Source organism: Coregonus lavaretus (genome assembly GCF_964263955.1).
Source record: "Coregonus lavaretus genome assembly, chromosome: 40".
Lineage (NCBI taxonomy): Eukaryota > Metazoa > Chordata > Actinopteri > Salmoniformes > Salmonidae > Coregonus > Coregonus lavaretus.
The window spans coordinates 1,991,384-2,007,067 of NC_140027.1; the positions used below are offsets into that span (position 1 = coordinate 1,991,384).

Below are 15,684 nucleotides of genomic sequence, written 5' to 3' on the forward strand. Positions count from 1 at the left end.
CTCATTGGCTTCCTTTTCTCTCTCTCTCGCTCTCTCGCTAAGGCTAATATTGGCATTGCAATCATCGCATGTTTTACTTCAACAGTGTTAAACGCCTTTCCCTCTCTCTCTCTGTCTGTGTCTGTGTGTCTTCTTCAGTCTAATAATACCAGCCCTATATAGGCAGCAGGGCTACACGGTGCTGTGTTGTGTGCTCTGGCTGCTGGGTCTCTAGGGGCACTGCAGTCTGTTACCTTGAGATGTAAGCAGCAGCAGTAGGGAGCGCTGGGATGGCCACCTGTTGGCATTGATCTTTGGTTAATCTCCCCTCCGTCTCCCAGGGCACCGGCCCTGGTCTGACTTTGAATGATTAAAGAGTCCCTCAAGTCAGTCTGATGCAGCATCACCATGCATCACTAATGGCCCCGGACGTTACTTTTCTAGTCTCCGTCTCTCTTTCCATTGTTCTGTCTTTCTCTTTCTTTCTCTATTCCTCTTTCTCTTTCTCTCTCTCTCCCTCCCTTCGTATCTCTATCTCTCTCCCTATCCCCCTCTTTCTTCTCTATCTTTCTCTTCTATCGCTCGATCATCTCCTTTCTTGTTTCTCTCTCTCTCTCTTTCACTCTCTCCAGCGCTCTCTCCCTCTCTTTCTCCATTTCTCTCTCTCTCTCTCTCTCTCTCTCTCTCTCTGAGAAAAAGGGTTGTTTTTGTATATTTCACCCCATCGTCATCAATAATTTACCGCAGTGCGGTGAACCATGCCTATATCACAAAAAGGCATGCCGTTGCTTTTTCCTTTACATGGGCTTATTTTGCATCGCTGCCCACTGAGGAGCATGTTGTGTGGTGTGCTAGCGGTAAGCGATGCTAAACTTAAAACACTTCTCTCTCATGTATCCTACACACAAGCTGTTGCAGCTCGCTTGAGTTAGTGGTTCTGCCATTCTCTCTCTCATAGAGTCAGGTGGTTTAACAGGAGGCTAGAGGAGAAGTCTCTCTCTCTCTCTCTCTCTCTCTCTCTCTCTCTCTCTCTCTCTCTCTCTCTCTCGAACCCTTTGTTAGGGACACAGGGTTCTGTATTACTGTCAGAATTATCACCATCATCACCACTCTTGCGTTATGTTGCCTCAGATACCCTCACAGGACAGGAAGCGTGATGAGGATTTTATAGTAAAGTCATTGTTGTGATGAACAAATAGGCAAAGTTTGATATTGAGTGCTCTATGCATGGTAAGGTTTGTGCTATTACTTAAAGTTGACATATTATCACATTTACCATTACTGGAATCCCTTATGAGATACTAAGTCACATCTGCTACACATATGTCAATGTATTCATCTCTCAAAGTATGCATATGAGAAAATACATTTGTCATTGTATTTACCAAGTATGCATGTATAGGTAAATGTACCATTTGTCAATGTATTTGTCATGTATGCCTGGATAAGAAAATACCAACACCTGTTTGATTCAATTTTCTTTATAGGTTGAATATAACTTCCGCAAATACATAGTATTTTTTTTTACAAATATTGTAAGAAAATGAAAGCACTGTTAACATCAACTTTCTTTCCATTTAATAAATATGATTGTAAATGCATAAAACAATTACACACAGCACAGTTAAGGTCAAAACAAAAAACATTGTACACCTAAACTTTTGTATTTTTATATAAAAGCTTTACAGTAATAAAACTCTGTCTACAAAAATAATCTCACTAACTCTATGGGGGGAAGAGAGCGAAGTCATAGCTTAGGGATGAACAAAATCCAGTCCTCGTGAGGCGTGAGTGTCTGCTGGTTTCCTTTTAATGCCTTCACACACCTGGATACTGTCCTAAAATGGATACCACACTACTGGTTTCACTGGTAGAAATCAGACCTTGTTTCAGATGTGAAACAAGGGTTTACGGTGTCCATATTAGGACTGCTTTAGAAACAAGACATTCAGGCTGTTCAGAACTGGACATGCCATCTCTTGCTCTAACTAGTCTGTCGTTCGTATAGAGCCCAGCCCACACCTTGGGTTCCTGTCCTGTGACATGACAGTATGTTATAACATCCTGTCCTGTGACATCACAATATGTCTTAACATCCCGGGCCAGAGTTTCCCTATGACTCGCCTGTGGAGCTTCAAGGAAGTTTCACCTGTCCGCCTCCATTTGTGAACCTGAAGGATTCAAAGGCAGAAGGTGCTTAACTTGAGCCAGTGTGGGCCGGTGGAATCCTTCTCAGCTGAATATTGCCTAAGGGGTGGTTCTGAGAGCTCCGCCAATGTTCTATAGGTAAAAATACTTACATGGAGCACGCAAAGCTTGTTATTCGAAGACTTATGTTAAAGAGACCATTCACTCAGAAAAGTATCTTAAATCCTTTAATGTGATGATAATCAGGAGTAAATTTAGAGTCATATTGCTAGAGTTTCCTGCTGTTCTGCTGGAGTTATATATTCTGTAGTTCAACCAGTCATTTGTGAAAACAATAGCCAAAAGCTGCTACAATGTCATAGTTTTTCATATACATAAAATAATAGCAACTTTATAGTAGTCTTTCTGAGTGGAAATAGCCTATGTTCTTGTCAATTTGTAAGTAAAATATACCAAAAAATTAACAGAAGATTAAATCAGGTTTGTTATTTAAAAAAGTACTAGCATGCAGCCTCAAATATACATGTTTAAACTGGAGGAAGGGCTGTTTTTTTATACTGAAATATCTAAGACGCTTTCTTATGAAACACTATGGGAAGATAGCAATGTAACAATATGAGTTAGTAAATTACATCTGAATTCATACAATACAGTACATTGATGTATCTAGTCCATATCCATCTGAAAAGGCCTCTCTTTTCTAAGGTCATAGACACGAACATTGTCCTGTTTCTTTCTCGATTTACATTCTAGGTTGTGTGTTGGTGGGTGGTTGTTCGTGTGTGCATGTGTGTGTATACAAGATGTATGCTACATAGTTCAAGTCATTTGGAATATTTTAGCATCACTGTCCAGCTACAGTAGAATAATGGTTATATGAAGCTTCCAAAACTATCAACATTTCCCCTCCATAACTGTCTCTACAGAACGACAAGGACAATAAGAAGTGCCTTCCGAAATTCAATTTCCATCAATCAAACAATCACGTCTGTCAGATTCCACATGTGAAGCACTTCGGGGTTCGACTGCGTCTAACCCTGCTTCTCAAAACAAGTTAACCATCCATGTACCCCATTTTCCCGTACTGTCTGCGCTCCACTTCCTTTGGTTCTTGAAAGGGGGTATAATAAGCTATGGAGATGGAGAATACGGGGCCGAGACTGGGGGACATTAGCCTAAATGTGTCACCAACCTTAACCAGCCTTGAGCTTGACTGGCTGCATTAACTAAATTCCCAACTAGACTTCCAGTTCTGTTCTGTTCTCCCCATTTCAATGCCCTGGTGTGCCTTGTCCTAAAAAGCAGTCCACTCTTTTTTCGCTCTGAACGCTCCACTTGATATTTCATCTTAAAGCAGCTGGATTTCATTTTAACTTTTGCAACCTCCAAATTGGGACCTCAGATAATTTCAGGAAAAAAGGTTACTTTGAGAAAACGTTGACTGATTTTGGTGCCCCCCAAAGAACTGTCTTTTGCCCATTTCTCTTCTATGAAATCAGGTATAATTAATGCATGGTGTCAGAGGGAACTGAAAAGTTATTTAATCTACATTGGCTTCTCTTGAAGTCCCTATCATGGTAGCACGCTAGCACCATGGTTCTCAGGCAAGCTATTACATTGGGGAAAAAACTAAGTGTCATACAACTAGTGTTTCTTGTTAAATATAGCTCGTAGTGTAAAGATTAAGAGAAAAGTTCAATAAAATCACCAAATCAAGAGAGACAACCAAACCCTGTATCTGTCTTTGACTTATTACATTGTAAGCAAAAACAAAACATTTCAGTACAAAAGTGTATTGTGCCATAATCAGCTTTCCATGAGACAGCGAACGGAAACAAAATGGTTGTATTAATAATTGATATAGTTTTTCTGTTTAGTTGGTAATTTGTTATTAAAATACACAAATATCAAACAGACATTCATGATTTACAAAATAAATGTGACTTTAAATTTAATTATATACTTTAAAGTATATTCTTAGGAATAAATAGCGTGCCACCGCTGTTAGCGACACACAGTAGCACAAAAGGATGTAAGACACTTACAGGAAGCTAACCAAAAGAGTGTGGTTTTTTATGTATGTTTTTCTTTAGTTCATGCTGGCTTTCCATTTCTAGTTACATACTTGACTTTGTATAAATACATTTAATCAAAAATTATTTTTTATTGGATAGACATATATTATGTATAAAATAAAAACCTGTATACAGTTTCTTCTGGTTTTCACAGAGCCAGCAAAGTCAGTAAAGTCCAACATGCACAGGTATAAAGCTCAAAACCATTGTGTCTGCTCAAATGGTTAAAAAAGTCCATGACACAGAATGGAGTTGCTGTTTTCGGAGTTGTCCAGAGTTTTTAAATGTTGATGTACGTGGGGAGTTCATTTGAGAACTTGACATGTGCGTGAGGTTTGATGCATCCTTTTAAAGGAGAAAATTATGGGAGACAGAGACATGAGGAAAGATGTCAGAAGACATTCCAGTCAGTATGAGTTAAGTCACATTTCTCCACAATGAATGAGGCTCTTGCTGAAACCTTGAGTGGAATGGGGCTATCAATTTATTAATCAAAACCTTAGTGGAAGTCTCTGTGAATGACACAAAAGCTTAGGTTCACGGCAACCAATCTAGTATGTGAAAGTGATGGAACGAAATGAAATTATATGATAAGAAATTGCAGTAAAATTGAAATGAAATTAGTAGTACTAGACTTAGAAACTATTTTTTTTATATATATATATAAAGGAAAAATACAAATGTAATAAAAGTGGCGTAGTCACTCACCGATGGGCCGTGTGTTCAACTCGGTGTCCATAAGCTCCGGAGAAGTCACCAGCTCCCTCGGAGTGTTCGGGGACACCAGGGTGCTTTCCGTCAGACTTACTGGACTTGGCATCATTTCTTGTTCTTTTTCGTTCTGCATCTGTGCATAGACGTTGAGGCCTGGGATCTTCCTTGAGGAAAGATTTACAATGAGATTCGCCAGGCTAATAAAATGGGAGAGGGATTGTTAGAGCCGATTTGGGCATATTTTGTATAAAAGACTGAACATACTGAGCTCCATGTACATTTGTGTAAATATATTAAATATTAATGTATATGATGAAATATTAGGTACGTACCTTTATGATTTATTTACCGGATTGAGATATATTCATTTGTTATTAGTGTAACTCAGTTTTTGGCCCCCCCTCTTGCCCATTCATTGTACTGTGTTAATTGTGTTAGTATAAAGGCAGGAAGTTGGGCCTTCGGGGGGAGGAGTCCTTGCTAGATGCGGGAGCGGTATAGTTTTTTGACCATATAGACATACAGAAATACAGACAGACAGGTCATATTATATTATGTATTTGCATTTCAAGTAATCTCTGCTTTAAGTTGATTGGAGAATACCTTTTTGTTAGATAAGAAGAATAAACATTTTCTGTTGCACTATATCCCTGGATCTCATTGAATGTTTGGCCGTTTGGAAACGTTGAGTGTGGACTGTATGCGTCCGAAACAACCCCGCTTCAGGCTAGGGCAGTGGCTATGGTAAAGAGGAAAGGAAGCCACTACAGGGATGTTACATTGCCTGCATCGGGGACCAAATAATTCTGATGCTCCTCTTTCCAACCCAATAATGTGTAGCCGCTCCCAGGAGATATACCCAGTTGACTTAATTGCTTTGTTTCGATGCCTTCCGGCCTTAAGTATAATTTTGTATATATTTGTATGCAAAAAAAGATTATAAGTTGTTGTTCGTATGTGTATGTTTGTATTTGCTGTAAAAAAAAAAAAAAAAAGGGGGAACAAATATTATTAAAAAGGGAAGGCAATTACACATTCTACTGTATAAACACATTTATTTTCTAAGACGTATATGTGTTGTTTCGCTCTCTCTCTCTCTTCTCTTTCTTTCTATAGATCTTGTCTCATTGACCCCTCCTGCCCTTTTCACACAGAACTGTACCTTGGTGGACGGAAATAATTTAACATTTCAGAAAGGTCAACTAGCAAAGCTCAAAGGGCTAAATATTGATAATGCCTGAAGGCTGACTGGCATTTCATTTGCGTACAGAGAGAATGCCTCGACAAAAGGATTTTAAGAACGTTGAGAGAAATGCCATTTCTCCCTTGAAACTGAAGGTGTACGCTATGTTTTCACACAGACGTTTGATAGACAGTATTTTTGTTAAATGCCAAATGTCTAGACACTCAGTAACTCCCATTTGGTTAGTAACTTTCCACCAATGTTCTTTCTGATGTATAACCATAATTATACTGTAGCTCATAGCTCACAATTTGTGTCAGAAGAGGTATTAGACCCTAGTCGAACAGTGAGATCATAGCTCACTCAAAATGTTTCGTCAACACTCATGAACTCTCCCACTTGGTTAGTAACATTCTCCCAACGTCCTGGCAACTTACAACCAGATATGGGTTATAGAGATCATCTCTACAGCATATCATGAGCACTGTACCTTTTGAATTTGTAGACGACAAATATCGCCAAACCCAGAACCACAACCGACAGCAGCATCAGCATGGCCGAGCCGCTGTGGTTCTCACTCGTGTCCACTAGGGGCGCTGTAGAGGTGGGAGACAAGAGTCACACAGTACAGTATACATTGAATTCCAAACAGTTTCTATAGAGAACAAGTAAATCATGCGTTTAAGAAGTCAACATGAAAAGTGACACCTACTAATTCATAAAATACAAAATATAACAAAATAATTAATAAAAAAATATGAAATTGCATTGTGATTAAGTTTTTCATACGGTAAGTATTTATTGACTTCTCTTACTCTTTATCTTATAAGCCCCTAGGACAGTAGCAGCATCCCCAAAAGGAAGAGGCACACACACTTGTAACGATGCTCACTCTCTGAATGTCTCTGTGTAGCTACATGATGGGAGCCAATCAGACAACAGGGTTGGGGGGTGTTAGTTAGTCGCTGGGCAGGAAATAGACCTCCTGGGCCTGTATTCACAGAGTCTTAATGTAGGAGTGCTGATCTAGGATCAGGTCCTTCCTTTCCATATAATCTTATTTGTTATGATCTAAAAGGCAAAACTGATCCTAGATCAGCAGTCCTATTCTGAGACACTTATTGAATACAGGCCCTGGCTCTCTATTTCTATCTAGAACTATCTCTATCTATCTACATACTCATTAAAAATACCCTGTTATCCTCAATACACCTAGCAAACACAACCAAAATGTAGGTATTTGTTTTCGAAGAGATGCAGACACTTACCTGCTGACAAATGTGCAGCATATACTGTGACCTGGACCCCAGGCCGAAGGGTGAACTGGACCAGGTTTTGGTTGAGGGCGCTAAGCAAGATTTCAGAGAGCTAGAGAGGGAGAGACAAACACGACAAAAAACATTAATTTAAAAAAGTATATGCGCATCGATTGACATAATAATTAGAGTATTAAGATTTCTAAATCAACTTATTGGAACTTTTTATAGCAGATATCTATGAGAGTACATTTACATTTAGCTTCTTATCCAGAGCAACTAGGGTCAAGTGCCTTGCTCAAGGGCACATCAACAGATGTTTCACCTAGTCGGCTCTGGGATTTGAACCAGCAACCTTTCGGTTACTGTCCCAACGCTTTTAACCGCTAGTCTATAGATCAACACTAAATCAAATCCAACTGTATCTAAACTGCCTAAAACATCTCAAAACACTTCACCGTATAAGAGACAGAATAAAGACATCTAGCAGTATCATTAAATAGTATAACTAATACACTGCTCAAAAAAATGCACTTCTGTGAAATCAAACTGTCCACTTAGGAAGCAACACTGATTGACAATAAATTTCACATGCTGTTGTGCAAATGGAATAGACAACAGGTGGAAATTATAGGCAATTAGCAAGACACCCCCAATAAAGGAGTGGTTCTGCAGGTGGTGACCACAGACCACTTCTCAGTTCCTATGCTTCCTGGCTGATGTTTTGGTCACTTTTGAATGCTGGCGGTGCTTTCACTCTAGTGGTAGCATGAGACGGAGTCTACAACCCACACAAGTGGCTCAGGTAGTGCAGCTCATCCAGGATGGCACATCAACGCGAGCTGTGGCAAGAAGGTTTGCTGTGTCTGTCAGCGTAGTGTCCAGAACATGGAGGCGCTACCAGGAGACAGGCCAGTACATCAGGAGACGTGGAGGAGGCCGTAGGAGGGCAACAACCCAGCAGCAGGACCGCTACCTCTGCCTTTGTGCAAGGAGGAGCAGGAGGAGCACTGCCAGAGCCCTGCAAAATGACCTCCAGCAGGCCACAAATGTGCATGTGTCTGCTCAAACGGTCAGAAACAGACTCCATGAGGGTGGTATGAGGGCCCGACGTCCACATGTGGGGGTTGTGCTTACAGCCCAACACCGTGCAGGACGTTTGGCATTTGCCAGAGAACACCTAGATTGGCAAATTCGCCACTGGCGCCCTGTGCTCTTCACAGATGAAAGCAGGTTCACACTGAGCACATGTGACAGATGTGACAGAGTCTGGAGACGCCGTGGAGAACGTTCTGCTGCCTGCAACATCCTCCAGCATGACCGGTTTGGCGGTGGGTCAGTCATGGTGTGGGGTGGCATTTCTTTGGGGGGCCGCACAGCCCTCCATGTGCTCGCCAGAGGTAGCCTGACTGCCATTAGGTACCGAGATGAGATCCTCAGACCCCTTGTGAGACCATATGCTGGTGCGGTTGGCCCTGGGTTCCTCCTAATGCAAGACAATGCTAGACCTCATGTGGCTGGAGTGTGTCAGCAGTTCCTGCAAGAGGAAGGCATTGATGCTATGGACTGGCCCGCCCGTTCCCCAGACCTGAATCCAATTGAGCACATCTGAGACATCATGTCTCGCTCCATCCACCAACGCCACGTTGCACCACAGACTGTCCAGGAGTTGGCGGATGCTTTAGTCCAGGTCTGGGAGGAGATCCCTCAGGAGACCATCCGCCACCTCATCAGGAGCATGCCCAGGCGTTGTAGGGAGGTCATACAGGCACGTGGAGGCCACACACACTATTGAGCCTCATTTTGACTTGTTTTAAGGACATTACATCAAAGTTGGATCAGCCTGTAGTGTGGTTTTCCACTTTAATTTTGAGTGTGACTCCAAATCCAGACCTCCATGGGCTGGTAAATTTGATTTCCATTGATTATTGTTGTGTGATTTTGTTGTCAGCACATTCAACTATGTAAAGAAAAAATTATTTAATAAGATTATTTCATTCATTCAGATCTAGGATGTGTTATTTTAGTGTTCCCTTTATTGTTTTCAGCAGTGTATAACCACTCTAGTCACATTATCGGTTCGTCTCAGAATGAGTTTCTTCTCATGCATACCATGCTGAGGCAGATCTTTCCACCACATACTTACTGATACCCACAACCAATGGCTGATACTACACACCCCACGGCTCACTGAAACCTTAGTTAATTCACTGCACCCTCCCTCCACCCAGAAACCCAGTTAAAGTGAAATATCTATGGATGAATCCGTGCAGGTTCTCACCAATTTAATACATAATGTAGAGCCTATTTGATGAAAAACCTTGCTTTTACTCCGGTTTTTAGAGCGACAAGTAACCTTTTGCACCGAGAACGTGCAGTTTGGACATAAATCAGATGTATCACCCTGACCTAGAGGCTGCAGCTGGAATACAGTGTTACATTTCATGATGCTTCCAATCTAGTCCGGGCATAATCCCCTGAACTATACTGTCCATATGATATCAATCACACAAATTATGATTTGTACAATTATAAATCTAAACTGTAACACATTAGGTCAGATATGTCATTTAACAAAGTTGTATCCTTTTTACTTTGCATTCGGGCCAAAGACTAAAACAGAGAATATGTATGCACTTCATGCATAGAAAGACCCTGGCTAAACAAATTCCCTTTTCCCTGCGGAATCCATTTTATTTCTTTGCTAGGCTTCATTAATTTTATCTGCCTCATTTACCAAATGAATTGTGATATGAGTAGTTTCTCCCAGTCCTTCACATTCCTTCCCGCTTTCATATTTCTTACCAAGTTTAAAATTAGACCATAGCTATGAATAATTACTTTTTCTCGCTGTGTATCGGGGTCACTAAATCTATTATACATTCCAATAAGCACACCCGTACATTACACTTTCAAGATGCAAACCTTGAATAAAGATGTATTGGCGGGGCTTGAGTGAGAAGGGTCTTGCTATACCCAGGCAATATGGCAGATTTGAGGAGGGGAAAATACAATTAATTTCTTCCTGGTTCTATTCTATTCAGATATTTTTAATGATCATCCATTATCTCTTATAGGCCTTGGAGCTATTTCAGTACATCTTGATACCTCCAGGTGATTCAGAAGCCAGTATCAGCAGAGACACTATCTTTGTCTGGGTTTATTCCTGTGAAAGACTGCAACTCCGCCCCCTCACATAGAGATGACTCGGGGTAATCTACAGTAAAGCCGTCCCCAGTGAGGACTTTTGAAAGCTTGTCACACTTATTGATGAGGCTAGTTGATATTCTGCAGTGTGTGTGTGTGTGTGTGTGTGTGTGTGTGTGTGTGTGTGTGTGTGTGTGTGTGTGTGTGTGTGTGTGTGCGCGCACGTGCGAGTGGGGGCGCGTGTGTGTGCGCGCACGCATATGTAAGCCTCTGTGGACAATATTGACATCTACTGGAGAAACGATGAACTCAGCATGTTTTCAGACCGTAGCAGTATAGACTAACACAGCTATGTATTAGTGAAGAGTGTTAGAAAAATGAATATTTCTAAGCCTACTCATGTTTAGTTCAGTGGAGACCTCTAAATTATGCCAAATTGAATGACAAGAAAATCAACAGATGGCGAACATGTTGGTGCAAGAAAACAAGTGCTTAGCAGTCAAACCCAAACATCCAACAAGCAGAGTAATATCCTCCTAAAATATAGCTCAAAATGTCATTCAGTGCTAATTCAGAGTAAGTACAGTATATGCCAAAATAACTACAAAGTATGCTCCTACTCCAACTCAAACATCTGACATTAATCAATATAGGAACTTAATGCATTCAATTTTATGGTTTACTTTTATGGAAATAATGGAAACTTAGTTGTCAGATACCCAATTTGGTAATAATTAACTGACAGGTATAATGCTTTTTTAACCTGTTATAAGCATGAATAAGGCTTTATATCATGCATTTTGAATAAGGCTAAGGCCAATAATATGTTATGTCTATGTTTCAACTGACACAACATGCCTGTTATTTAATCAATCATACCTGGTCTAAATGAGCTGAGTTCTTCTCCGGCTTGCCCTCCGTTAACTCTTTGTCTGGCAGGAGGAAAAACTCTGCTGCCGTGGGCAACCCTGGTAGGACAGTGACAAGGAGTCGCTCCGGGCTCATCCCCGTGGCCTAGAGAAAGATGAGGAGGAGGGCGAGGAAGAAGAGAGAGATGAGAAGGGAGAGGGGTAGGATGAGGAAGAGGAGTTGGGAGAGGAAGGTGAATAGGAAAAGAGAAGGAGGGAAGGGAAGAAGAGGAGGAGGAGGAATATGGAGAGGAAAGGGAAGAAGAACAGAAAGAGGAGGAGTAAGAGGAAGAATTCCCCATCAACCATTAGGACTAGACTGGATCGCTTTTCATGTCATTAAGCACTTCATCACAGAGGAAAGCAGTGGCATTGAAAAATAGGAATTGTCTGGATGGTCGTAATTAGTGTGACTGTGATACATTGCTGAAATACCTACTGTGATACATTATTACAAACATCAATGAGACTTAGATCTGAAATGATCATACTACTCAGGTCCGGAGCTGATTGTATCAAATATTTCCGTTCTCAAATATACTGAATAGTATGAGCAATTCAATACATTTTGTGGATACTACAATGTCTACCCAACATGTCATGTGTGGATTTGAAGTACACTATATATATAAAAGTATGTGGACACCCCTTAAAATGTGTGGATTGGGCTATTTCAGCCACACCTGTTGCTGACAGGTGTATAAAATTGAGCATACAGCCGTGCAATCTTCATAAACAAATATTGGCAGTAGAATGGCCTTACTGAAGAGCTCAGTGACTTTCAACGTGGCAACGTCATAGGATCCCACCTTTCCAACAAGTCAGTTCGTCAAATTTATGACCTGCTAAAGCTTCCCTGGTCAACTGTAAGTGCTGTTATTGTTAAGTGGAAACTTCTAGGAGCAACAACGGCTCAGTCGCGAAGTGGTAGGCCACACAAGCTCACAGAATATGACCGGTGTGTGCTGAAGCACGTAGCGCGTATAAATCGTCTGTCCTCGACTACAACAGTCACTACAGAGTTCCAAACTGCCTCTGGAAGCAACGTCAGCACAAGAACTGTTCGTCAGGAGCTTCATGAAATGGGTTTCGATGGCCGAGCAGCGTCAGCTGGAGGGGTGTAAAGCTCGCTGCCATTGGACTCTGGAGCAGTGGAAAAGTGTTCTCTGGAGTGATGAATCACACTTCACCATCTGGCAGTCCGACGGACGACTCTGGGTTTGGTGGATGCCAGGAGAACGCTTCGTGCCCCAATACATAGTGCCAACTGTAAAGTTTGGTGGAGGAGGAATAATGGTCTGGGGCTGTTTTTCATGGTTCGGGCTAGGCCCCTTAGCTCCAGTGAAGGGAAATCTTAATGCTACAGCATACAATGACATTCTAGACGATTCTGTGCTTCCAACTTTGTGGCAACAGTTTGGGGAACGCCCTTTCCTGTTTCAGCATGACAATGCCCCCGTGCACAAAGCGAGGTCCATATAGAAATTGTTTGTCGAGATCGGTGTGGAAGAACTTGACTGGCCTGCACAGAGCCCTGACCTCAACCCCATCAAACACCTTTGGGATGAATTGGAACGCCGACTGCGAGCCAGGCCTAATCGCCCAAAATCAGTGCCTGACCTCACTAATGCTCTTGTGGCTGAATGGAAGCAAGTCCCTGCAGCAATGTTCCAACATCTAGTGGAAAGCCTTCCCAGAAGAGTGGAGGCTGTTATAGCAGCAAAGGGGGGACCAACTCCATATTAATGCCCATGATTTTGGAATATGACGTTTGGCGAGAAGGTGTCCACATACCTTTGTTCATGTAGTGTATGTCCCTCACACTGACGGTTGAGTACATTCGGAGCTGCAGTCCAGCTGGGCCTAACTTCACTAAACCATGACAATCAGACATTCAGTGAGATTTATTTGTACATGTATGGCCTCCACAAATACGACCCTGAACTCACAGGCGACCAGCAATTCCAGAGTTCAATGTGACAGGGAAGGCAGTGCAACAGCAATTTAGAATGTACTTGAAGTAATTTTCCCTTGTCATTTAACATCATAAACCGTGGATTCATCTCAGTCGCAGCCTGAGGTCACAGAGAATGTATTGTAAAGAGGGCCACAGACTAAATACACTGAACCAAAATATAAACGGGTTGGTCTCATGTTTCATGAGCTGAAATAAAAAATCCCAGACATTTTCCATATGCACAGAAATCTTATTTCTCTCAACTTTTGTGCACAAATGTGTTTACATCCCTGTTAGTGCTCCTTTGCTACAATAATCCATTGACCTGACAGGTGTGGCATATCAAGAAGCTGATTAAACAGCATGATCATTACACAGGTGCACCTTGTGCTGGGGACAATAAGAGACCTCTTTAAAATGTGCAGTTTTGTCACACAACACAATGCCACAGATGTCTCAAGTTCTGAGGGAGCGTGCAATTGGCATGCTGACTGCAGGAATGTCCACCAGAGCTGTTGCAAGATAATTTAATCTTAATTTCTCGACCATAATCTGCCTCCAACATCGTTTTAGAGAATTTGGCAGTAAGTCCAACTGGCCTCACAACCGTAGACCAAGTGTAACCACGCCAGCCCAGGACCTCCACATCTGACTTCTTTACATGCGGGATCGTTTGAGGTGTGTGTGTGTGTGGGGGGGAAATAAAGCCATTTTGTGGGGAAAAACTCATTGTGATTGGCTGGTCCTGGCTCCCCAGTGGGTGGGCCTATTCCCTCCCAGCCCTACCCATGGCTGTGGCCCTGCCCAGTCATGTGAAATCCATAGATTAGGGCCTAATTAATTAATTTGAATTGACTGATTTCCTTATATGAACTGTAACTCAGTAAAATCGTTGAAATGGTTGCATGTTGCGTTTATATTTCTGCTCAGTATATACTGTGTGTGTGTGTGTGTGTCTGTGTGTGCATGTAATATACAGTTAGATACGAGGACCACTCACCTGAACCATGGAGTTCTTGATGACTCTGCTGACGTCCAGTCTCCATTCGGCCACGTCGGGGTTGTGGTCATCCAGGTTAGATGAGAAGGCTAGTAGATGTGACCTGAAATATTCTACACAGAGAAAAAACTAACAATCAGTGACAAGTGTATGATGATCAGCTGATGACGATGCATTTCTATTTCTGTCCTATTGCATTGTCTCAAATAACAAATGTGTCAAATTAATGAGTAGTAAACAATTTCTTTGAGTCGTACTTACTAGCCAACCTCCAGTGCACTAAAATCTACAAAGTCAACTCCTCTAAGTAAACTTCTAGAAACAAACCTCTGGCAGTATACATGGCTGTTTACAACACAAAATAAAACCCAAAAAACTGCGGAGTCATCGTCACCACCACCGTGCTCACTGCTCACCGTGGACAGCGATGGTTTTCCGGTCCTGCAGGATGGCGTTCCCAGCGGACACCTGCACGGTGACAGTGTTGACGCCTTCCCGGGAGAACGTGCACGCCACACTCCCTTCCAGGGTGATTATCGGCTGCAAAGAGAAAGAGAGGGATGAAGAGCGGGAGAGAGAGAGAGAGCGAGAGAGCAAGGGGGTTCCCATGGGAGGCCCTTATCAACCTTGTTAACATCTCACACAGACACTATTTACACTACAGAGGTGTCAGCCGGGAGGCAGGCAGGCAGCCACACACATAAACACAACCCACATCACCCCCCAAGGAACCATGATCGCAGCTGTGCTGCATAGAACTGTCCGCGGAGAGTTCCATGTGACACCAACAGGTTTCTCTGTCGTTACTCGCATCTCCATTTGTTCTTGAAATGGCTCAGATATGCTAATTCTGGAACATTTTCTCATGCACTAGAATAGCTAGCAGCTGCATTAGTAGCTAAACTCGTTGCCCAACCAAACAAAACAAATTCTGAATTAAGTCAGACAAATACTGCTCTAATTTGTAAATCTAGCACAAATCTTTCTTCACGTCTCTTTATCTTACAGTGTGAAGGATGAGCATTCAATAAAACTACAAGTCCCAGCAGTATTGAAGTATGTTATCTTACCTCAGTGTTATTTCCGAACCACCAGATGTAGGTGACTGTTCCCACTTGGCTAGGCCACAGCACAGCGGTGAGGTTGACTTCCTTACTCTTCACCGCCACAAAGGGAGCGGAGAGATGGATATACTCCAGCTGACCTACTCAAAGTCACAAAAATACATGACAGTGAACCCACTGAGACTGACTCCACAAAGTCTTGAGGCCTCTTATAAAATGAAGGGGCGATAAAAAGTGAGTTGTGTTCAGTAAC

General features: G+C 42.1%; 1 protein-coding gene across 1 annotated transcript in view; it reads right to left on the minus strand.

Annotated features, from left to right (window-relative positions):
- Positions 1–4,482: 4,482 nt before the first annotated feature.
- The window catches only part of LOC311113790 (VPS10 domain-containing receptor SorCS1-like), a gene marked incomplete at both ends in the record, with an annotated part of 151,844 nt that continues 140,642 nt past the window's right edge, over positions 4,483–15,684 (minus strand). Inside the window, 8 exons of the mRNA XM_084157101.1 lie at positions 4,483–4,547; positions 4,911–5,080; positions 6,590–6,695; positions 7,368–7,467; positions 11,382–11,516; positions 14,368–14,480; positions 14,784–14,907; positions 15,438–15,571. Coding sequence (XP_084013227.1) covers positions 4,483–4,547; positions 4,911–5,080; positions 6,590–6,695; positions 7,368–7,467; positions 11,382–11,516; positions 14,368–14,480; positions 14,784–14,907; positions 15,438–15,571 — 947 coding nt within the window. The remainder of the gene's footprint in view (positions 4,548–4,910; positions 5,081–6,589; positions 6,696–7,367; positions 7,468–11,381; positions 11,517–14,367; positions 14,481–14,783; positions 14,908–15,437; positions 15,572–15,684) is intronic.